General features: G+C 39.6%; 3 protein-coding genes across 3 annotated transcripts in view; all 3 read left to right on the forward strand.

Moving 5' to 3' along the window:
• Positions 1 to 507: 507 nt before the first annotated feature.
• On the forward strand, positions 508 to 5691 carry LOC311509563 (NACHT, LRR and PYD domains-containing protein 3-like; the record flags this gene model as incomplete). The annotated part of the gene is made up of 5 exons (XM_084574799.1): positions 508 to 608; positions 1509 to 1540; positions 2130 to 3918; positions 4518 to 4691; positions 5460 to 5691. 5 exons carry the CDS (start codon positions 508 to 510, stop codon positions 5689 to 5691), a joined length of 2328 nt encoding a protein of 775 aa, XP_084430925.1.
• Positions 5692 to 10863: 5172 nt separating this feature from the next.
• LOC311509564 (NLR family CARD domain-containing protein 3-like) overlaps positions 10864 to 25770 on the forward strand; it is a gene marked incomplete at both ends in the record, with an annotated part of 31665 nt that continues 16758 nt past the window's right edge. The window contains 5 exons of the mRNA XM_084574800.1: positions 10864 to 10895; positions 11108 to 11260; positions 11497 to 11649; positions 11904 to 12038; positions 16335 to 16413. Of these exons, the coding sequence (XP_084430926.1) occupies positions 10864 to 10895; positions 11108 to 11260; positions 11497 to 11649; positions 11904 to 12038; positions 16335 to 16413 (552 nt within the window). The remainder of the gene's footprint in view (positions 10896 to 11107; positions 11261 to 11496; positions 11650 to 11903; positions 12039 to 16334; positions 16414 to 25770) is intronic.
• On the forward strand, positions 16722 to 20476 carry LOC311509508 (NLR family CARD domain-containing protein 3-like; the record flags this gene model as incomplete). Its single annotated transcript, XM_084574747.1, has 4 exons — positions 16722 to 16788; positions 16903 to 18688; positions 19323 to 19496; positions 20269 to 20476. The coding sequence occupies 4 exons, from the start codon at positions 16722 to 16724 to the stop codon at positions 20474 to 20476; spliced, it is 2235 nt and encodes a 744-aa protein (XP_084430873.1).

Genomic DNA, 25770 nt, shown 5'->3' on the forward strand with positions numbered 1-25770 from the left:
GACATTTATAATTTAGTCTAGTCTCAGTTGGTCAAACTAAATAATTTCATCGCGGTAACTTTTTAACACAGTATGATGATTGACTGCAGTGTCACTCAGTTCTTTACATTAAAGGTTCAACAACAGCCAGTGAGTGCCCCCTTGTGGTCAGTCAGGTTTACAGCTGGTCTCAGTCATCCAGTCGGTTCACAGTGATCTGCTCTTTCTAGTTTTTATAGCAGCTTCAGTAACTGTGAGGTAATGATTTTCGTCTTTGTCTCCGAGGAGTCATGAGAGAGAAGACTCTGCTGAACCTGAACCCAGCTGTGTGTCCATGAAGAGTGATCGATCAAAGGGTGTCGACATCACCTTTAAAAGACAAGAACCTTCGACTGTAAAAAAGTAAAGAAGTTGTTACTGTCTTCTGGAGTTTATACATGTGAAATACTATATTGACTGTGTGCAGCTTCAGACTTTGTTGGACTTGTTGAATGTTGATAATTAATGAATTTCTCTCAAAACACCAGGATGCAGCAGAAGCCAGAACCCAGCTGTGTGTCTATGAAGAGTGATCGATCAAAGGGTGTCGACATGACCTTTAAAAAACAAGAATCCTCAACTGTAAAGAAGTAAGTTATAAATTAATTAAAATGAATCCACATTTAACATCATGGTCAGGTGTACTTCTGAGCACATCCTACTACTATAGAGCCACAATATGTCTCTCCTGCACAAACTGTGGAAAGCAGCATCATTAGTCTGGGTGTAGTTACTGTATGATGCAGCGTTGTGCAAGTTCACCCAAAAGAGAAACTAGTTCAAAGTTAAGTTCATGCAGATAAAAGTGAACTAGTTTAAGTTCATAGTTTTCATTTTTTTCATTTTGAACGAGGTTCATAGGCTCCAAAATGAACAGTTCGCATTCATTTTTTCCTTTTTCCTTTTTTTTTTTTCTTTTTTAAATGAGCAGCTTCGAGCTATTCTTGTTCAGTAGAAACTCTGACTGACCTGGTTTAAAAAGGACTGAGCTGGTTTAAAAAAGGCAACTGGAAGTCCAGTTGCCTCTCTCCATCTACCAGGATACAGCAGAAAGCAAGAACCACAACATAAATTCACCTCTACGAAGAGAAATTGGTTCTATAAATTTAAAAGGAAATCATCTGCTTCAGTGAAGTAAGATATAAATTAATTTAAAACGTCACTGACAGATATCAGCACAACTGGTCTTCTACATCTGACATTTAAGGACTCTGAGAGGAAAACAGTTCAGGATGCTGTCTTTTTGTCCCCGTGGTGAAGTGTTATCTGAAGCAGTTATCTGTAGGGACATTGTATGGAGAAGGTTTAGAATTGATCACTGGTTTCACTTATTTATGAAAGTCACAGCAGAGATTATTCTGATTATATCAGAACATTCACGACAAACACTTTCATTAACTCACTGTGGTTTTAGTTTGTTAGGAAACCATACATTGATTATCAACGGTGCAGACAATAATGTGAACTAATTGTTAATGATTCATTCTCAGAGTGGAGCAGCAGAGTTTAAATGTTCTCAGTGGTCAGTCTGTTGATCAGTATCAAACACACCTGGACTCCATATTTAAGGTCTGTACATGGACAACAACTACTTTCCATCATCTCCATGCTGCTCTTTGTAGACCAGTGGACTGTCAGTCTGTCCAACATGGATCTGATGTTTGTCTCCATGATTTCAGTCTGGTTGTCATTCATATAGTTTTCTGTTCCAGCTGCTGGAGGACAACATTGTCACTTTTATGAAGAACGAGCTGAAGAAGATTCAGAGGGATCTGAGTCCAGATTACCCAGAATGCTTAGAGAGTCAGAGGGAGGATGAGGAGGAGGTGTTGGGGGGTGAGGATGAAGAGCAGAGGAGGAGCAGCAGAGATGCATTTGTGAAGATCACACTGAACTTCCTGAGGAGAATAAAGCAGGAGGAGCTGGTTGATCGTCTGCAGAGCAGTAAGAGGATTTCTCTGAACACTGAACCTGATGAATAAATAAAATATCTACTAATGTCTCAAGTGATGAAACAAGATATTGACTCGTTTATTCTTTAGGAGAATGAGCTATTAGAATAATTACTGTGTAAGTTAGTCACATATTTTATTTCTTATTTATTCATTCAGAACATTTTGCTCCAGTTTGTCAACGTGAACTTAAATCTACTCTGAGGGAGAAGTTCCAGTGTGTGCTGGAGGGGATTGCTAAAGCAGGAAACTCAACTCTTCTGAATGAGATCTACACAGAGCTCTACATCACAGAGGGGGAGTCTGCAGAGGTCAATGATGAACATGAGGTCAGACAGATTGAAACAACAGCATCCAGGAAACTAGACAGACCAGAAACAACCATCAGACCAGAAGACATCTTTAAAGCCTCACCTGGAAGAGATAAACCAATCAGAAGAGTGATGACAAAGGGAGTGGCTGGCATTGGGAAAACAGTCTTAACACAGAAGTTCACTCTGGACTGGGCTGAAGACAAAGCCAACCAGGACATCCAGTTCACATTTCCATTGACTTTCAGAGAGCTGAATGTGTTGAAAGAGAGAAAGTTCAGCTTGGTGGAACTTGTTCATCATTTCTTCACTGAAACCAAAGAAGCAGGAATCTGCAGGTTTGAAGAGTTCCAGGTTGTGTTCATCTTTGACGGTCTGGATGAGTGTCGACTTCCTCTGGACTTCCACAACAATAAGATCCTGACTGATGTTACAGAGTCCACCTCAGTGGATGTGCTGCTGACAAACCTCATCAGGGGTAAACTGCTTCCCTCTGCTCGCCTCTGGATAACCACACGACCTGCAGCAGCCAATCAGATCCCTCCTGAGTGTGTTGACATGGTGACAGAGGTCAGAGGGTTCAATGACCCCCAGAAGGAGGAGTACTTCAGGAAGAGATTCAGAGATGAGGAGCAGGCCAGCAGGATCATCTCCCACATCAAGACATCACGAAGCCTCCACATCATGTGTCACATCCCAGTCTTCTGCTGGATCTCTGCTACAGTTCTGGAGGATGTGTTGGAAACCAGAGAGAGAGGAGAGCTGCCCAAGACCCTGACTGAGATGTACATCCACTTCCTGGTGGTTCAGACCAAAGTGAAGAAGGTCAAGTATGATGGAGGATCTGAGACAGATCCACACTGGAGTCCAGAGACCAGGGAGATGATTGAGTCTCTGGGAAAACTGGCTTTTGATCAGCTGCTGAAAGGAAACCTGATCTTCTATGAATCAGACCTGATAGAGCGTGGCATCGATATCAGAGCAGCCTCAGTGTACTCAGGAGTGTTGACACAAATCTTTAAAGAGGAGAGAGGACTGTACCAGGACAAGGTGTTCTGCTTCGTCCATCTGAGCGTTCAGGAGTTTCTGGCTGCAGTCTACATGATCCGCTGTTACACCCACAGGAAGACAGAGGTGCTGGAGGACTTCATGGGACAAAACTACAATGACTCAACTCTGGATGTCTTTCTGAACAGAATCATGGAGAAATCCTTGAAGAGTAAAAATGGTCATCTGGACCTGATGGTTCGCTTCCTCCATGGCGTCTGTCTGCAGTCCAACCAGAGACTGTTAAGAGGTCTGCTGGGTCAGACAGAGATCAGTCCAGAAATCATCCAGAGAGCCATCAACAACCTGAAGAAGATGAACATGTCCAACATTTCTCCTGACAGAAACATCAACATCTTCCACTGTCTGATGGAGATGAACGACCTCTCAGTTCATCAGGAGATCCAAGAGTTCCTGAAGTCAGAGAACAGATCAGAGAAGAAACTCTCTGAGATCCACTGCTCAGCTCTGGCATACATGCTGCAGATGTCAGAGGAGGTTCTAGATGAGTTGGTCCTGAACAAGTTCAACACATCAGAGAAAGGACGATGGAGACTGATTCCAGCTGTGAGGAACTGCAGAAAGGCTCTGTGAGTCCAGATGTGATTATATAAATCATTTTACTTTAGTTTAGTTCTTTAAATGTTCACACTATAAAATTATCACCCTATCAAACAGTGTTTAACTTGTTTATTGTAAACGTTACATGTCAGTTGTATTTTGTTTCAGATGTTCTCCAGCTGTTTCAAACACCGTGAGAATGTAGATTTTCTTCTGTTTATCTTCCTTTATTTATATATACAGTATATTAATTAATTCCACATTAATTGTCCATAATTAAATGTGCCTTAAGGCAATGTTTTCCACATTTAACATTGTAATCTTGATGACGTTGTGGAGTCAGTGAGATCAGATCACACTGACAGACTGTGTGGAAGAAGACTAAATGTAACTCCATTTATCTCTCCATTCCTTAAAAGATTAAAACAAAACAAAGTTTAGAAGTCTGTAGGTTTAAGAGAAACTGATGAGAATTATTGTGTCATGTCAGACAAGAAGCTGAATCACTGATGTGAAGAACAATATGTCAGACAAGATGAGTCCAACTGTTTAGTCTTCAAATGCATGAAGTAAATAATAAAGTGTCTTCATTCATATTAACACATTTTATATTTATGTGTCATGACAGATTTGCGTACTGCATATCAGAGAGTCACTGGGAAGTTGTGGTCTCAGCTCTGAAGTCCAACCCCTCCCATCTGAAATATCTGGACCTCAGTCACAACACCTACCTGAAGGATTTAGGAGTGAAGCAGCTGTGTGTTGGACTGGAGAGTCCAAACTGTAGACTGGAGACTCTGAGGTCAGTTCATTGAATGTTTTTATCAGATTAAACAGTTCTCTTGTCAGGAATGAGAGATAGAAAATGGACCACAAACAGTTGGTTTAAATGAAGGAGCATCATGTTCCTTAATATCAGCAGGTGTCTCCTCAGTCATCAGTGGTCAGTCTGATCTCAAATCAGGACCAGTCTGGTGTTCACATGTACATTTAAAGAGTTATTGGAGTCAGTAATCATTCTTTCTGTTCATACTGTCTGTGAAGAAACTCATCAAGTCATTTGTTACAGTGTAGTTGTGTTAGGAAGAGACCACTTCACAGTCAGTGTGGACAGCAGGAATTATAAGAACTCTGTAATGTACATTTGACATGTGACTGTCGTTTGCAGACAGACTTGAAAATATGAACTTCTATTTCAACATTTTAACGACACAAACCTACTGAGATACCAAATATAGGAAGAAAAATGTCATGGAAACAATGAACGACTCAACCATTTTTTTTTCCAACATGTGTGATTTGATATTGTTCCTTTAAAGAGAGACTCATTAAAGCAGCAGCATGTTATTGATCTGTGTTGACATGAATGGTTGTCTGAATGTTGTGTTGATGTTTGGATGATGTCTGTAGAAGGTTGACATGATGATCCACAATAACACAACGACGAAGTCACTCATTTTAGAGAACAGCTCATTGATTAGGATGTAGTAATGTTGATCTGAACATTAAAACCTGAACACATCTGATTGATTATCAATGATTTTATTAACATCTTTTATTCTTAATTCAGATTGAGGTGGTGTAGTTTGTCAGAGATCAGCTGTGATTCTCTGGTCTCAGCTCTGAAGTCCAACCCCTCCCATCTGAAACATCTGGATCTGAGTGACAACAACCTGAAGGATTCAGGAGTGAAGCATCTATGTGGTTTTCTCGAGAGTCCAGACTGTAGACTGGAGACTCTGGGGTCAGTTCACTGGATGTCTATTACTATTGTGGATCTGATTTGTTTAATTACAAACTGAACTTAATTTATGTTCATACAGAATTTCCATCCCTAAAGACATAAATTTCCTCCTGCTCATATATTCCACTTTTTGTCTGTCATCTCAAAGATGAGTGTTAGTTGAAAGTGTAGAAGGCTGACATGATGATGTTCCACAATAACACAAGAACAAAGTCACTCTACTCATTTTAGAGAACAGCTCATTGATTAGGACGTAGTAATGTGGAATTGGACATTAAAACCTGAACACATCTGATTGATCAATGATTTTATTAACATATTTTATTCTTTTTTCAGATTGAGTTGGTGCAGTTTGTCAGAGATCAGCTGTGATTATCTGGTCTCAGCTCTGAAGTCCAACACCTCCCATCTGAAAAATCTGGACCTGGGCAACAACTACCTGCAGGATTCAGATGTGAAGCAGCTGCTTGATCTTGTGCAGAGTCCAGACTGTAGACTGGAGACTCTGAGGTGAGTGGTGGGTTGGAGTCAGTCCATACTTCTTTCAGTACTATTGTACTAGACTCAGTGTCAAAAGTGTTTCCTGGAAACCTGCTGCTGCTTTCTTCAGAGATGCTGTAAGAGGAGAATGGAGACAGACTGGACAGAAAGACAGAGACAACAGTCAGCCAATCCGATCATCCTGAAATTTGCTGTGTTCATATTCTCATAAAATAAATCTGGATTCCAGCTGACAGTCTTACTAGATGAATAGAGACAGTGGTCCTCATTCATCAAATCTGATCTCAGACAGTTTGTTCTCTCACCTTAAAACTAAACAACTGATCAGCTTCATCTTTGTCACGGCTCTGAGATCGGTCTGAATGAAGCCTGTAAATCAGAGAATCATCATTACAGTTAGTAACCATGTTTATACAGAGCAGAACCTCTGCTGAGGTCCAGTCATCACATCTGTATCTCTGTCATTAGTTTCATCAGATATCTTCAATGTTTATTAGTCAGCTGATGCTTCAGAAACACATGAGATGTTCATCAACACACTCAGAGTCTTTATTTAAATGAAACAGTTGTAAATCCATCACTAAAGTGTTTGTGCAGTAATGAAGCGTACTCTCAGCAGTTTATTTCCTCTGTGGACTTGAGAGAAATCTGCAGAGGAAACAGACTTGATGCTAAAAGTCTGTGCAGGTCTGCGAGCTTCCAGCTCCAACACGTTAACATGAGAGCTGAAAGGAAGCTGGCTGAGCTCCACAGCTGCTCTGAACAGGACTGAAGTCCCAGCTGCTCTTTATACTGGATGTGCTGCATCACTGGCTGACACCTGATGAAAAGGAGTCTCTGGAAACACTAAATCATCTCCTCTGTTGTTTCTCTTCTCTACAGGTGGGAGTCAGGTGGGATAGGTTGGTATGTGTGGTGAGAGAGGATGAGCTGAGTCCTGATGATCCAGAGAGGTTGAATCAGCAGCAGCTTGTGTGTAGAGAGACTCAGACTGGACCATGTTACTGGGAGGTGGAGTGAAGAGGAGAGCTTCATCCAGATGTTTTTCCATTTAACATCATCAACAGAGCTGCACTGCATAAACAAAAACAGTCCAGCTCCTCTTTAAAATTTTCAGACACATTTCCAACAAAAAACAGATATTCTCTCGTGTAAACCTGCCAAGATTCATTATTTCTCACTGTTGATATTCTCTGTCTTCACTTGTCTGTTCGTTCAGTAGATTCCAGCATCTTAGAACAGTTGTCTTCACCAAATCATCACATCAGAAGATTTAACCTGCAGATGAGTGAAAGGTGATTCATTAATGTACAGCAGGTCAGAGTCACCAAGAAACCAAGAGTCATTATTTAGAGTTGGTTTTTGGTTGTTTTTCTGTCTTTCTAGGAAATTATGGTAAATAACAGATTATGTTTTAGGAAATTATGAGTCCATGAAATTATCTGGAAAATAGATTAGTTGTAAAATAAAGTGTTGTCTTTAATTTTTAAACCTTCTAAAAAAATCCTGTATTCTGGTGAAAGACAATATTATGAAATGTACAGGAAAACGTGATGTTCATATTTCATATATCATTTTTCAGTGTTGAAACTGTCAGGTGATTTGTTGGCCTGTGTGTCCATGACTTTTAAAAGTTGTCAGGAAAATGTACTTAACATAGCAAAAGTAAAAATGTGATAATATTTTCTTTTATTTTTACTTATAAAGCGTTTTTCCTTTGTAGCTGGTTTTAATCATTTCATTTCAGGTTGTAACTGAAGATTAAGTTATTGTGGATTTATCTGTAAATTATTTGTTCTCTACTTGTGAATAATTTAAGTACTATTCTGATAATCAAAGAATTTACTAAGTTGAATACATTTTTATGGAAAATCGTATTCTTACACCAACCAACAATTACAGGCGTGAGAATAAATATAGTGCATTCAAAATATAAAATCTTTGATATTTCCTGTGGTACAAACTCAAATAAAAATGTGGAAACAAACAAACAACTGTGTCATTGTCACTGACAGCGCTGCAGTAAATGTGAATGTGAATGTGAGTATTATTGGATGTGGACAGTTGTAGTTACTGACAGTGACCACTAGAGGCCAGTGCTCGTGATAGTTTCTGGGTGTCTTGCAGTTCACATTGACACCACGAGAGGGAGACAAATCTCCATCACAGGTCATTTGAACATTGATTATTTGATTATTTTTGTCTGGTTTGAGAAGAAAAGATTTTACTGAGGGAGTCATAGTTGGTTTCTTAATATGAAATAAGAGATTGTTTTCATGTGAAGATGAAAAGCGATTTAAACCATATCTAATGTAATCCTCTTGTTTCTTTCTTCTAACCAATTCCATAAAAGGACTGAATACTCTGTTAAAACATTAAACAAGACATTACAGCAACAGAAGCTCAAGAGATGAACATAGTCATCATCTTACTGCTGTCTCCACTTTCAGTTCATCATTCAAGGACCGTTCAGGGAAAATATGATATTCAAGCTTTGTCTTGTTTTGCTGTTTACCTGAATGTATGCATTTGTCCTCATGTAGTTTGATCAGATGCAACAGTGTCCACATTATAAACTACAATCTGTTCATTTAATACTGTAGCAGAGATCAGTGACAGAGCAGACACTCACTGTGTTCAGTCAGGAGAATAAATCCTGTTCTTTGTTTTCAGTTCTCAGCTCACTTTGTGTCTCTGTGTCCTCTTCCTGTCATTGACCGTCACGTTGATTCTCCTGTAGTTCACTATTTCACCACAGGAGGTCACCAAATCCCATCAATAACCTGCATGGTCTGGAGTCAATCACTGAATATTTATGAATTATATGCTTCATAAACGCGTTTTTTTAGATATAACACTGCAGACCATGTTGTCCTACTACATAGAAACTATCAGAGAAAGATATTTCGAACTGACAATAACAGTAATTAAATGAATCAAGAATAAATATGTCTGATAAACTGTCATCTTATTGTGTAAATCTACATCCCTCCTTCCTGTCCTGACTCTATCACAGGTGAACTGACCTTTGTTCCAGGAAGTAGCTCACCTGTTTAGTGTCCAGGTGTGGAGTCTTTCTTCAGCTCTTTGGACTGGTTGAATAAACTGTAAGTTTGATTTGTTTAAAGCTTTAATTTTGTCTTCAGTAACTTTACTGTTTGTTTCTGTTCTGTAATGTTTGTAGAAGATTTTCACTTCTTATTTCATCATTTAGTTTGTATTACTCTGTTTGAAGATCAGTCTGCATTATTATTAGATAAATGACTGACTGGAATCAAATAATATGATGATCGGATTAAATTAAATTAAATTATCAAATCTTCATTCATCTGGATCCAGCCTCAGATTTAAGTCTAAAGTTATTTTCACTGTCACCAGCGTTGTGTCACAGATCCTTTTCTCGGCGTAAACCTCCATCTGAAGGTAAAGTCAGCAGTTTATAATGTTTAACTCTTTAACATGTTAGCAACTGAAATCTGTGTCAGAGGTGAAAGTATAAATCTGGGATGCAAACATTTTCCGTTGATGCTGCAGCGCATAAATTCAGTGAAGAATCAGACTTTATTGGCCAAGCATGTTTACACATACAAGGAATTTGCTTTGGTCCAAAAGAATAGACCGTGGCTACCCTCCGCGGAGCCATCTTGGTGAAGGTGGATGATCTGAAAAAGGAGTTAAAATCCTTCTCTGAACGGGGAGGTGGACTGAGATATAATCTGTCATCAATTTACAGTCTTAACACCTGTCCTCAACAAGTTTCATCCCCGTTCACACCTTGAGACTGGAGTCTCTGACCCTGTCTTCAAGAAACTCTACCAGTCCAGGTAGGCGCCCTTGTTCAGCTTATTTTGTTCATTTTCTTTCTCAGGTGTCTGAACGTTATCCTTTCTCAGTTTTATGCAGTTTAGAGGTTTTGCAAAGCAACACATGGCTTATCTATCAAAATAGGACCTCTTGTCCTCCTAAAGCCCACCGTTTTCTAGGGATGAAGAAATGTGTAAATCCTGTAAAATTCACATACCTTCATCGCTTTATAGAAATACATTAATATCAGTGCAACAGGAATTTAGTTAGATATTAATAGTGACTAACATTAATATGTCATAAAAGTCTAAAGAGCTGTAAAGTGAAGTGAAAGTTCTTTAGTTGTATTGAATTCTGGACATCTCCAGTCAAATTCATTGTCACTGAATGTTATTTTTTTTTTTACAGCAGAAATGATGTCAAGGATTTGATGTTCAGGTGAATGATTTGTGTTTCCTCTGCAGGTGAAGGTAGAAAGTGTGTGTGAGCTGATGTGAATCCAGCAGCATGGATCAGTGTGAGGACAGAGAGGAGGGAGTCCCTCCCTCTAAAACCCCTGTGAGAGAGTTACGTGAAAAGTTCATGAACTACTGCAAAGATCAGAGGTGAGAAAAAGAACTCTAACTATCCATGACTCTTCTCCATGTCAGAGCTCTACACCTTCATTACTGAGGTGTGTGTGTGTGTGTTGAAAGCAGCTTTTTGCAGCAATCATGTTCAAAATAAAAAATCTTGTCTTCCCAGGCAATGAGTTCATCTTCTATTTTCTACATCTCACACACAGCTTCTGTGGCTGTAGACTAAAAGTGACTTTCTCTCTCTGGTGGTCTGAACTTTGTCTTTCAGTGTCCATCAGAAACCAGACTGCCATAAAATTAAACCTAAACCTGATTCCAGCTGTGTGTCAATGAAGAGTGACCGGTCCATGGGTCGTCCAGTAACATTTGACTCCAGAAGGTAAGTTGTGACTAAGATGAAAATGTTACCATCGTTTAATTGTGTGTTCTTGTGAAGTTTGGGAACATGTTCAGCATGAAGGTTATTGTAAGTATTTTGCAGCGTGTCACAGTGATGACAAATCCTCACTTGATAAGAATTTAATAATTAAGAAATGACTGTGTTACAAAACATTCTGCTGATAGTAATTTGATCTCCTCTTTGTCTGTTAGGATCAATCAGACACCAGACTACCCTGAACCTGAACCTGAACCTAAACCTAAACTTAAACCGAAACCGAAACCTAAACCTAAACCTGATCCTAGCTGTGTGTCTATGAAGAGTGACCAGTCCATGGGACGTCCAGTAACATTTGACTCCAGAAGGTAAGTTGTGACTGAGTTTAAAATGTTACCATCGTTTAATTGTGTCTTGTTGTGAGGTTTGGGAACATGTTCAGCATCTTCATTGTCAGAGTTGTTTGTGTGAATGATATCTGTCTCACAGGTGAAGCTTATTGTAAAATGACACATCCTCACTTGATAAGAATTTAGTAATTAAGAAATGGATGTGTTACAAAACATTCTGCTGATAGTAAGTTGGTCTCCTCTTTGTCTGTTAGGATCAATCAGACACCAGAGTACCCTGAACCTGAACCTAAACCTAAACCTAAACCTGCACCCAAACCTGCACCTAAAACTAAACTTGATCCCAGCTGTGTGTCTATGAAGAGTGATCAGTCCATGGGACGTCCAGTAACATTTCACTCCAGAAGGTAAGTTGTGACTAAGATGAAAATGTTATCGTCTTTTAATTGTGTCTTGTTGTGAAGTTTGGGAACATGTTCAGCATCTTTATTGTCAGAGTTGTTTGTGTGAATGATATCTATCTCGCAGATGAAAGTTATTGTAAGTATTTTGTAGCCTGTCACAGTGATGACAAATCCTCACTTGATAAGAATTTAATAATTAAGAAATGGATGTGTTACAAAACATTCTGCTGATAGTACGTTGGTCTCCTCTTTGTTAGGATCAATCAGACACCAGAGTACCCTGAACCTGAACCTAAACCTAACCCCAAACTCAAATGCAAACCTGATCCCAGCTGTGTGTCTATGAAGAGTGACCAGTCCATGGGACGTCCAGTAACATTTGACTCCAGAAGGTAAGTTGTGACTAAGTTGAAAATGTTGCCATCTTTTAATCTTCTTTTAATAATTGTGTCTTGTTCTGAGGTTTGGGAACATGTTCAGGATCTTTATTAGTACAAGTCCTCCTGGACCCCATTCAAATTGAATTGCAGTGATTTGCAACTGTTGTGAAATCGATGCGAATGGGTTCACACTGATTGGGACAGGCACATGAACAGAGTACAACAGTGACAGTCATTGACAGCGAGCCAAACATTGTGGTGGAAAGTTGCAGAGAAAATGCTTTTCTTTCTCCTTTGCTGGGTGCCAACAACCCCTAAGGCAGAAACAGCCCATGTTCAAATCTCTGCATCATCATTATTCACACTCAGAGCTGTTTATGTATCATGTTGTAAGAGTCCGTTTCCATGGATGATCCAATAACATTTGACTAAAACAGGTATGTTGTAATTAAGTTAAATGTTTTAAATGTCTTTTGATGAGGGCTGGAAACATGTGCAGCATGTTAATTGTCACTATCCTTGCTATATAAATGGTATTTTAAAGAGGTTTGCTGCAACGTGAAGAGTTGGTGAAAGCTGTTGAAACTAAATTAAACTAAACAGTATCAAATCAACTTTTCTAGATGTCCTTGTTGGTCGACCTCAGGGGTCAATACTTGGCCCTCTGTTATTTTCTATGTATGTTAATGTGTTAAAGTTCAATTTCAAATGTACGCTAATGATGCTGTCATCTTCACTAGTGCAAAAAATATTCACGAAGCAGCCTCTGTTCTTACTTCAGCTCCGGTTCCTGTAAATGAGTGGCTTCATGAATCTTGCCTGCTACTAAACAGAACTAAACCTGTTTGTATGATGTTCACAAAGCAACCACTGGACATCAAACATTCAGGCGTATTTTTGGGAGGACAGGAAATAGAAATTGTTTCCGAATTCAAGCACCTTGGTGTGACATTTGATTCCACACTATGTTTCAAGAGCCACATTAAAAGATTATCTAATACAGTGAAATTCAATTTGAAAAATTTTAAACAAATACGCCCTTTCATAACACTTGGTGCTGCTAGAATGTTTTTACACTCAAATGATTCTGTCACACATTGAGAAAATCATTGAATCACTCTTTAAAGAATCTTTAAAGGTCTTTGATAGAAAACCAATGTCATTTCACGTAACATCTTAAAAAAGCACAACTTACTGAGCCTCTGGAATTTTAAAAATCTTTATTAATTTGCTTGTTTGATGTACAAGGTGTTACATGGACTTGCCCCACCTCCCATGTCTGACTTTCTTAAAAAAAAGGGCTCAGAGCTGTCTCAGAACCAGGGCCTCCTCTGGAGGGGACTGTGAGGTCCCACACAGAAAAACAGCCTTTGGACAAAATGCTCTTTCTGTAAAGGCCAGTAAGATCTGGAACAGTCTTCCACTCTCCATAAGGGAGTCTCCAACATTATAAACCTTCAAAACTCACCTCAAGCAGTGGTTGAAAGCAAACCAGTCTTGTAACCATTGACTTTTATCTTCTTAGTAATGTACTGTCTTGCGATGTGCTCTTATTGTGATCTATTGTCCTCCTGTCCTATGGCTTATCATGTTTTTGTGTTACCTGCCTGGGGACTGCGGATGCAAATTAGCATTGTTGCTATAATCCGACATATTTATGTCTATTGCTGTCTGAATAGATGTTCATTAATGTTCACTATCCCTATCAAATAAAGAAGAAAATAAATAAATAAACTAAACACTAATTCTCATTGGGATCAGCAGTACCTGTAAACATTGTTGTGGAAAGTTAAGCCTTCAGCTTTCTTCAGTACAGAAAGAGATTCTAGTGAGAAACAAAGAGACTGAATGCTTTCTGTTTATTTTATGGCTTTATTGAGGGAAGAGAGATAGTGAGAGTCTCTGGATTATAGACAGCATCGTCCATATTTCTGTGTTCATCTAAGCAGAGGAAGGCCAAGGTTCAACAGTGCCATATAAGAAGCTGTTTTTGACTAGAGATTGTCCTTGTACCCAAAGTTGTTTTTCCTGCGGAGAGGCAAACGACTGAACAGCAGAGAGAGTTGAAAGAACAGAGTCATTGTCATACAAAAGAATGGGACAAGAAGCTGCAGACGGTGGTTGAGTGGCTGCAGGTCTGAGTTAGTTAAAGGTCTGAGTTAGTTAAAGGTGCTTCCTGAAGGTCAGGGTGAGGAGACCAGACTTGTTGAAGGAAATCAACACAGTTATGTAAATCACCATCACCAGGGCCTGGTCAGAGAGTTGCTGGATTCACACCAATACAACCAATACAACAGTTACGTTCACATGTCAAACAAAACAGTGTTGAAGTGCAACCATCTGGCAATAGAGAGATGTGAAGCAGGTGAAACAGAATGACATCACTGTAACCAACAATGTCTCTAGAAGCTAAAATTTCACCAGCAGCAACAGGATCAAGTTTAGCTGAAAAGTAAGCTGCATTTGTGTTTAAATTGGAAAAGGGACCATTAAATGTACTTTTAAAGCTCAAACATAATATACAGAATGACCACATATTTCAGGTTGAGTTGTTCCAAACTCAAAAGATCAAATAATGGAATGTGTAGCACTGGAGTCAACCAGAAAATTAATTATCTATCCCTTTCCTTAAAGTGTTTACTGAGGAAAGCATTTGTAGGAGTCATCTACATAACTAGCATATATAGAAATCATTACTTGAGTCTGTGTAAGCTGTTCTTCACTGCAAACAAGCAGGTCATCATTGCAAAGATCTTTATGTTTTTGTGTATAAGGCATTACTGTGACCTCAGGTTCAGATGTCGACTCATCAGACCTCACCACCCTACCACTGTTGCTCTGATGTTTGCTTTTGTTTTCAGCAATCACAAGCCCAATGTCCAGTCTGGTTTCAATACATGCATCTGCCATTAAAGCAATTACAGGCCCACTGTCCTTGTTGACCACAGCAGCTCAAGGCCACTGGGAGCATTAAAAAGATCATTGAAACGGTGCAAATACTCATGAGTGTCTTCATCGTTGGGCTGTCTACAGGAAGTAACTCTTGTCATATCAACTTGAGTGGGGAATTGCTGTTTATCAGCCATTACCCTCGCCCACTGCGCATATAGGCTATTGTCTGCATGATTCTGGATTAGTGCAGCGTGGATCTTGTTGCACACAATCAGAGCTGCTCTGGGCTCTGCCTATTTGTGGTCGAAAGAAATGAGGTGGTGCTGGTTCTTTGTCACTGTCGGAACTCTGAGGTGACATTGGTTGCTCAGAGCTATCAGCTGGACTTGGTTGTTTAACAGAGGATGGTGGCACATTGTTGTGGAACAGACGGTAGTGGTGGTGGTGACGGAACTGTGGGCAGATAGCGGTCGAGATCAGGATCCACTTTCAGTGCCATCAGAGCCAATTCTGCCTAAGAATATGGAGAAAAAGGTTACGACTATGGAGGTCAAAATTTCACATTTTCTGTCCAACCATGCTTCCATCCTTGAGTCTCATCAAAAGCAGTAGGCCAGTGGTTCCCAAAGTTTTATCCCAAGATAAAGTTACTGAAAGTACTTAAACATCTTAAAACTTAAGATTCCCCTGGATAACACTGACTGTTATAATCTCTGTTCTCTGTTGATAGAATGATGATAAAAGTGTGCTGCCTGCTGACAGAGATAGACATTTAACAAACAACAACAATGAATGTAAAGTAATGGTGGAGTTTGGTTCATTTAAACTTTATCATCAAACAAGAATGTCAGTGTTAGAGGAAGATATCACATTATGACCAAAGTTGCTCCTGGAGCTACTCCACTGAGAGTCTCCATCAAGTTAAATAAACAACAGCAGAATTAAAGAAGAAATGTGTTTTAGTGAATGAGGAAACCAGGAGCTGACTGTGGAGATGAATTATTACATGTGTCTGCATCAGTATAGACATGATATCAGTGTGTTCCAGTGCAGAGTCTATCCTGTGTTTATCTCAGGAGAAAATTAGAATAACAAGACATCATAACCTGAACCTGTCTGACTCTGCAATAAGATCAACATTAACATTATTCATTTAAGAGACAAATGGAACCAGAAGTTATGTCAGAAATAATGTTGGTCAGAAATCAGATGTAAATACAGTTAGTGACCAGACATCAAGAAACAAGAGCTGAAAGCTGTTGATTCTCAGTGGGATCAGAAAGAATAATCAACCTTTATGACTACAAGGAGTCATCTGATTCACTGTTCACATCCAGATATCAATTCATGGACATTTACATATTGGTCTCTGTGGACTGATAAGACGTGAACTAATTGTTGATGGTTCATTCACAGAGTGGAGCAGCAGAGTTTAAACGTTCTCAGTGGTCAGTCTGTTGATCAGCATCAAACACACCTGGACTCCATATTTAAGGTCTGTACATGGACAACAACTACTTTCCATCATTTCCATGCTGCTCTTTGTAGACCAGTGGACTGTCAGTCTGTCCAACATGGATCTAATGTTTGTCTCCATGATTTCAGTCTGGTTGTCATTCATATAGTTTTCTGTTCCAGCTCCTGGAGGACAACATTGTCACTTTTGTGAAGAACGAGCTGAAGAAGATTCAGAAGGATCTGAGTCCAGATTACCCAGAATGCTTAGAGACTCACAGGGACGATGAGGAGGTGTTGGAGGGTGAGGATGAAGAGCAGAGGAGGAGGGGCAGCAAAGATGCATTTATGAAGATCACAGTGAACTTCCTGAGGAGACTGAAGCAGGAAGAGCTGGCTGATCGTCTGCAGAGCAGTAAGAGGATTTCTCTGAACATTGAACCTGATGAATAAATTAAACATTTGAAATGAAACATTAGAACATTTATTGTGTAACTTAGGCATGTATTTTCTTTCTTGTTTGCTTCAGAACATGAAGCTGCAGTTTGTCAACGTGAACTTAAACTTACTCTGAAGGAGAAGTTCCAGTGTGTGTTTGAGGGGATTGCTAAAGCAGGAAACTCAACTCTTCTGAATGAGATCTACACAGAGCTCTACATCACAGAGGGAGAGACTACAGAGGTCAATGATGAACATGAGGTCAGACAGATTGAAACAGCATCCAGGAAACTAGACAGACCAGAAACAACCATCAGACCAGAAGACATCTTTAAAGCCTCACCTGGAAGAGATAAACCAATCAGAAGAGTGATGACAAAGGGAGTGGCTGGCATTGGGAAAACAGTCTTAACACAGAAGTTCACTCTGGACTGGGCTGAAGACAAAGCCAACCAGGACATCCACTTCACATTTCCATTGACTTTCAGAGAGCTAAATGTGTTGAAAGAGAGAAAGTTCAGCTTGGTGGAACTTGTTCATCACTTCTTCACTGAAACCAAAGAAGCAGGAATCTGCAGGTTTGAAGAGTTCCAGGTTATGTTCATCTTTGACGGTCTGGATGAGTGTCGACTTCCTCTGGACTTCCACAACAATGAATTCCTGACTGATGTTACAGAGTCCACCTCAGTGGATGTGCTGCTGACAAACCTCATCAGGGGGAAACTGCTTCCCTCTGCTCACCTCTGGATGACCACACGACCTGCAGCAGCCAATCAGATCCCTCCTGGGTGTGTTGACATGGTGACAGAGGTCAGAGGGTTCAATGACCCCCAGAAGGAGGAGTACTTCAGGAAGAGATTCAGAGATGAGGAGCAGGCCAGCAGGATCATCTCCCACATAAAGACATCACGAAGCCTCCACATCATGTGTCACATCCCAGTCTTCTGCTGGATCTCTGCTACAGTTCTGGAGGATGTGTTGACAACCAGAGAGAGAGAAGAGCTGCCCAAGACCCTGACTGAGATGTACATCCACTTCCTGGTGGTTCAGACCAAAGTGAAGAAGGTCAAGTACGATGGAGGATCTGAGACAGATCCACTCTGGAGTCCAGAGACCAGGAAGATGATTGAGTCTCTGGAAAAACTGGCTTTTGATCAGCTGCTGAAAGGAAACCTGATCTTCTATGAATCAGACCTGAAAGAGTGTGGAATTGATATCAGAGCAGCCTCAGTGTGCTCAGGAGTGTTGACACAGATCTTTAAAGAGGAGAGAGGACTGTACCAGGACAAGGTGTTCTGCTTCGTCCATCTGAGCATTCAGGAGTTTCTGGCTGCAGTCTACATGATCCACTGTTACACCAACAGAAAGACAGAGGTGCTGAAGTACTTCCTGGGACAAAACTACAATGACTCAACTCTGGATGCCTTTCTGAGCAGAGTCATGGAGAAATCCCTGCAGAGTATAAATGGTCACCTGGACCTGATGGTTCGCTTCCTCCATGGCGTCTGTCTGCAGTCCAACCAGAGACTGTTAAGAGGTCTGCTGGGTCAGACAAAGATCAGTCTAGAAATGATCCAGAGAGCCATCAACAACCTGAAGAAGATGAACATGGACAACATTTCTCCTGATAGGAGCATCAACATCTTCCACTGTCTGATGGAGATGAACGACCTCTCAGTTCATCGGGAGATCCAAGAGTTCCTGAAGTCAGAGAACAGATCAGAGAAGAAACTTTCTGAGATCCACTGCTCAGCTCTGGCCTACATGCTGCAGATGTCAGAGGAGGTTCTGGATGAGTTGGACTTGAACAAGTACAACACATCACAGGAGGGACGACGGAGAATGATTCCAGCTGTGAGAAACTGCAGAAAGGCTCTGTGAGTCCAGATGTGATGAACATTATAAATCAGTTTACATTAGTTTAGTTCTTTAAATGTTCACACTATAAAATTATCACCCTATCAAACAGTGTTCAACTTGTTTATTGCAAACATTACATGTCATTTGTATTTTGTTACAGATGTTCTTCAGCTGTGTCAATCACTGTGAGAATGTAGATTTTCTTCTGTTTATCTTCCTTTATTTATACAGTATATTAGAGTTGTCCATTGATTAATATATTTAATTACACATTAATTGTAGATTTTTAATCCCTGCTAAATGTGCCTTAAAGGGATGTTTGCCACATTATTATCATTTTAATCATGATGACTTTGTGGAGTCACACATGAGATCTGATCACATTTACAGACTGTGTGGAAGAAGCCTAAATGTAACTCCATTTATCTCTCCATTCATTTGCAGATTAAAACAAAACAAAGTTTACAAGTCTGCAGGTTTAAGAGAAACTGATGAGAATTAATGTGTCATGTCAGATAAGAAGCTGAATCACTGATGTGAAAAACAAAATGTCAAACAGGATGAGTCCAACTGTTTAGTCTTCAAATGTATGAAGTAAATAATGAAGTGTCTTCATTCATATTAACATATTTTATGTTTATGTCATGACAGATTTTATAACTGTGGACTCTCGGGGAGTCACTGTGAAGTTGTGGCCTCAGCTCTGAAGTCCAACCCCTCTCATCTGAAAGAGCTGGACCTGAGCTACAACTACCTACATGATTCAGGAGTGAAGCAGCTGTGTGTTGGACTGGAGAGTCCAGACTGTAGACTGGAGACTCTGAGGTCAGTTCACTGAATGTTTTTATCAGATTAAACAGTTCTTTGGTTTGACAGATAGAAAATCAACCACAAACAGTTGGTTTAAATAAAGGTGCATCATGTTCCTTAATATCAGCAGGTGTCTCCTCAGTCATCGGTGGTCGGTCTGATCCCAAATCAGGACCACTCTAGTGTTCACATGTACATTTAAAGAGATATTGGAGTCAGTAATCATTCTTTCTGTTCATACTTTCTGTGAAGAAACTCATCAAGTCATTTCTTACAGTGTAGTTGTATTAGGAAGAGACCCCTTCACAGTCAGTGAGGACAGAAGGAATTATAAGAACTCTGTAATGTACATTTGACATGTGACTGGTGCTTGAAGACAGACTTGAAAATATGAACTTCTCCTTTAACATTTTAACTACACCAACCTACTGAGATACCAAATATAGGAAGAAGAAGGTCATGGAATCAATGAACTAATGAACAGTTTGTTTTCCAACATGTGTGATTTGATATTGATCCTGTGATGAGAGACTTGACTGAGGTCAGCAGCATTTTATTGATCTGTGTTGACATGAATAGTTGTCTGAATGTTGTGTTGATGTTTGGATGATGTCTGTAGAAGGCTGACATGATGATGATCCACAATAACACAAGGACAAAGTCACTCCACTCATTTTAGAGAACAGCTCACTGATTAAGACGTAATAATGTTGATCTCAACATTAAAACCTGAACACATCTGATTGATTATCAATGATTTTATTAACATCTTTTATTCTTTACTCAGATTGATTGGCTGCAGTTTGTCAGAGATCAGCTGTTGTTATCTGGCCTCAGCTCTGAAGTCCAACCCCTCTCATCTGAAACACCTGGACCTGAGTTTCAACGAGCTGAAGGATTTGGGAGTGAAGCATCTGTTTGGTTTTCTGAAGAGTCCAGACTGTAGACTGGAGACTCTGAGGTCAGTTCATTGGATGTCTGTTGCTATACGTTAAATGACAAACTAAACTTAATTTATGTTCATACAGAACATCCATCCATAAAGATAAACATTTCTTCCTGCTCATATTTTCCATTTTCTTGTCCTAAATTTAGTCTGTCATCTCATCTTGTAAGTGTCGAAGGCTGAAATGATGATGATCCACAATAACACATGGACAAAGTCACTCTACTCATTTTAAAGAACAGCTCATTGATTAGGACGAAGTAATGTTGACCTGAACATTAAAACCTGAACACATCTGGTTGATTATTAATGACTTCATTAACATCTTTTATTCTTTATTCAGATTGAGTGACTGCAGTTTGTCAAAGATCAGCTGTGATTCTCTGGTCTCAGCTGTGAAGTCCAACCCTTCCCATCTGAAACATCTGGACCTGAGAAACAACAAGCTGCAGGACTCAGATGTGAAGCAGCTGCTTGATCTCATGAAGAGTCCAGACTGGAGACTGGAGACTCTGAGGTGAGAGGAGGGTTGGAGTCAGTCCATACTTCTTTCAGTAGTATTGTACTAGACACAGTATCAAAAGTGTTTCTTGGAAGCCTACTGCTGCTTTCTTCAGAGACAGTGTCAGTGGAGACAGACTGGACAGAAAGACAGAGACAACAGTCAGCCAATCAGATCACCCTGAAGATACTGTGTTCATGTTTTCAGGAAATAAATCTCATTCATCAAATCTGATCTCAGACTGTTCTCTCACCTCAAAACTAAACAACCGATCAGTTTCATCTTTGTCACAGCTCTGAGATCAGTCTGACTGAAGCCTGTAAATCACAGAACCATCATTACATTTATTAACCATGTGGTCTTTATACATAGCAGAACCTCTGCTGAGGTCCAGTAATCACATCTGTATCTCTGTCATTAGTTTCATCAGATATCTTCAATGTTTATTAGTCAGCTGATGCTTCAGAAACACATGACATGTTCATCAACACACTCAGACTCTTTATTTAAATGGAACAGCTGTAAATCCATCACTGAAGTGTTTGTGCAGTAATGAAGCGTTCATGACTCTCAGCAGTTTATTTCCTCTGTGGACTTGAGAGAAATATGCAGAGGGAACAGACTTGATGCTAAAAGTCTGTGCAGGTCTGTGAGCTTCCAGCTCCAACACGTTAACATGAGAGCTGAAAGGAAGCTGGCTGAGCTCCACAGCTGCTCTGAACAGGACTGAAGTCCCTGCTGCTCTTTATATTGGATGTGCTGCATCACTGACTGACACCTGATGAAAAGGAGTCTCTGGAAACACTAAATCATCATTTTGTCTGCTGTTTCTTCTCTCTATAGCTGGGATTAAAGGTTAACATGATGGTATGTGCGTTGAGAGTGGATGAGCTGAGCCCTGATGATCCAGAGAGGTTGAATCAGCATCAGCTTGTGTGTAGAGAGACTCAGACTGGACCATGTTACTGGGAGGTGGAGTGAGGAGGAGAGCTTCATCCAGATGTTTTTCCATTTAACATCATCAACAGAGCTGCAATCAATCTATTCTAATAGTACCAACAAATAAAGTCCAGTTCCTCTTGAAGTATTCAGACACGTTAAAAACAAAAACAAATATTCTATGTAAATGTAAAGTAGCCAGCATCAACAATCCTTTCTGTTGTTTCTCATTGTTGATTGTATTCTTTGTATATATTTGTTCCATCTCTATTGTAATTTGCGTCTTCACTTTGTGGTTGTCATTTAATAATGTATCTTTGTTGTCATTTGGTTGTAAAGTAAAATATCTCCTGGTTGTATTTCTTTACAACACGTCTCCTGCCTGTCATTATTGCTAAGTTGCAGTTCCTCTCTGTAACCATCAGAGAGTAGTAAACACTTTTACACAGTTTATTATTATCTGTATTCACATATAGAGTCACTATTAGACAGATGAACATTAGAGCTAAAATACTGGACAAGATGTGAACATCAGTATTGTTGGATGTGGACAGTTGTAGTTGCTGACAGTGACCACTGGAGGGCAGTGATCGTTGTAGTTTCTGGGTTTGGATCATTTTAAAACATTTATTGTCTGTGTTCATTACATCGACTAGATCCTGTGTGGCAATCTGTTTCATTCAGTAACTCTGTTACGTTCAAGGTCAGTAAGAATATCCATGTCGTCCCGGTGTTCAGAGAGACTGAGGTTGAGTCTTATTTTGTAGCATTTGAACACATCACCTCTGCTTTGCATTGGCCAAAGGATGTGTGGGCCATTCTGCTACAATACAAACCAAGTTGAACTCCTACCAGAGGCGTATAGACAACGATTCAGACACTTAACACTCCCCCCATAAGATTCACCTTCCCCCATGTTACACCATAAACTCAGTACAGTTTGCTCACTCTGAAGCTGGGGTATGATTCTTTGAGTGTTAGAAAGTCCCACGTTGTAACCAATTTATGTTACGACCCCCGCTCAAGGGCCACAACATGAAATAGAGACACCTGACAGAGTTGCAAAAATAAGGGTTTATTTCATTAAAAAGAAAAAGGCGATGGGTGAGACATGGTGAGCCTCATCTTAGACCTCTTCAAGGCCCTTTATTCACATCTTCTCAGGTGAGGCTGTTTAAGGTGATTAAGAACAAGCCATAGACACTTGCACAGCCACCACAAGGCCACACTGTAGTTAAATACTCCAGTCCTGCAGAGGGGAGGAACAAGTTGTTTTTTAGATATAACACTGCAAACTATGTTTTCCTCCAACATGGAAACTGTCACATGAGTGTTTAGAAGTCATCAGTTGATCTTATGTGTGTTTATAATGAGGAGGAACAAACTGAATCCTTCACAGCAGACAGCTTTGTTGGACTGAGGATTTATTCAGATCATTTACTTTAGTCAAAGCACCACACTGTAGTAAAATACTCCAGTCCTGCACTGACAATCAGTATTAACAAGAAAATGAACTTAAAGAATCAGAAATAAACTTGCAGGACCAAATTATTTTATGACTGTATGTGTCATAAAACTAGGGTGTTCCTTAGTTCCAGTTTGCTATCACTTTCACCAGTGCTGTGTCGCAGATCTTTTTCTCCATGTTAACCTCTGTCTGAAGGTAAAGTCAGCAGTTTCTAATGTTTTACTTTTGCTGTTCCTGCAGAAATTAATTGATATGATAGTTCATGTTAAATGAAAAGTTTAAAGTTGAGTGGAAGGAGGCAACTATATATATATTTATGAACATGTTTTTTGTGAGTGTTTGTGATCAGAGTCCGTGGAGAGTAGAGAGTTGTTGATGATCATCAGGTGAGCATAGAGTGGTTGTTTCTGTGTAGCTCCACTTTCTGATGACTGGAGGTAGATTTTCCTGAATCAGTCTGTGGAGGAGGTGGAGAGGAGCCGCTGATCTCCCGCTGTCTGAGCCACTAAATGAGGCCTGAGCTCTTCAGACAGACCCTGGAGAACAGATCAGACTTTCTGTGTCATTATATTCACACTGCAGAGCTGAGTGATCAGAGGGATTTAATAAATATACATGTGCACATCAGTATAAAAACATTAGTTAGAATTAACTGAAATTCACAGACTGGTCAAAGGTATTTTTTTATTTACCTCCATCACAGGTAATGCCTGACTCGTTCCAGGAAGAGGCTCACCTTTGTTCATTGTTTATTGCTCAGTTCTTTGGACTTTGTTTGGATCACTCTTGTATTTGAAGATCAATCTACTTTATTATTAGATGATTGATTGACTGGAATCAAACAACGTGACCATCAGCTGATTTTTGTTTGCTTCCTTCACAAATCAAACTGCACTGTGTTCCATAAAACCATCGTCTCTACCATTAAAGTCAGACACAGTAGTGTGCTGCTGTTTACTGTGAAACCTTTTAAAAAAAAACAAAGATGAAGTTTCAGAGTCAGTGCTTGTGCAACTACTCTTCACTTCAACAGCTTTTATGATAATAAAACTGTGATTTGAGAGAAAGCTGCTGACTGAGATCAACTTGATTCTTTATCAGTTGATGATCCTGAAAAAAAAATACCAATTTTCAAATTACGAATTCCTGGGAGTTTTGTTCATTTAAACTTTATCATCAAACTAGAGTGTAAGTGTTAGAGGAAGTAATATCCTGTTCACACTCATCCCATTTTTTTTTTACAATGTCATTTCTAAAAGCATGTAGTTATATATGTATGTATATATGTCAGGATGCTGACTTTAGATGTACAATGTGTGAAGACTGATGGTTGAACTTTCTCTGTCTGCTGTTTCTTTCATCAGGTGTCTGCACGTTTTTACCAACATGGAAAGGTATCACCCTCAACACCCTCACATTATGAATGAATTCTTATGTATGGAGTCATAATTGGAAATAAATCTGTATTCGTATAGAGGAGTTAAAGGGTAACGTCAATAGAAGTCATTTGGTTTTACAAGTTTATATGCGCATGAACAAACTGCCGATTTAAAATGAATCCACGCTTAGCATCATGGTCAGGTGTACATCTGAGCACATCCTACTACTATAGAGCCACAATATGTCTCTCCTGCTCAAACTGTGGAAAGCAGCATCATTAGTCTGGGTGTAGTTACTGTGTGATGCAGTGTTGTGCAAGTTCACACTAAACAGGAACAAGTTCAAAGTTCAGTTCACACACATAAAAGTGAACTAGTTTAAGTTCATACTTCACATTTTTTAATTTTGAACTAAGTTCATGGACTCCAAAATGAACAGTTCACATTAATTTTTTCCGTTGACAAACTGAACAGGGCTGAACGTCGATATTTCCCTCTAGATTAAGCAAAACTCTCCATATCTACGCTCACTAAATGATGCATTCAGTTCACAAAAATATAAACGTGTTCAATGAATACTGGTGTGACATTGGAGGCTTTCTGAGTTTTTATATGTGATTATATAACTGTTGGACTTTGACAAGTTTCATCTTTTCCTTGTTTAAACCTGATGAACTGATTATTTCTCTCCATCTCCCAGGATACAGCGGAAACCAGACTCACAAGAACCACAACATGAACCCAGCTCCACAATGAGAGATTGGTTCTTTAACTTCCAGTGGCTCTTACCTGCCTTTATGAAGTAAGCTGTCTTTTTGTCCGCAAGGTGAAGTGATACTATAGCAGTTATCTGTAGGGACATTGTATGTAAAAGGTTGAAAGATGAACTTTAGCAACAAACTCACCTCTGACACCAGCGCTCACATATATATTTCAACATACAGATCAGTTGTTTGTATTAGTGTCCAACAGCAGAGAGGAGATGTTTATGAAACAAGTTTAATTACAAAAAACTGATGATTAAGACATGTGGACTTTCTGTGATCCTGAGTCAT

The sequence above is a fragment of the Chelon labrosus genome (assembly GCF_963514085.1).
Source record: "Chelon labrosus genome assembly, chromosome: 24".
NCBI classification, from domain to species: Eukaryota; Metazoa; Chordata; class Actinopteri; order Mugiliformes; family Mugilidae; genus Chelon; species Chelon labrosus.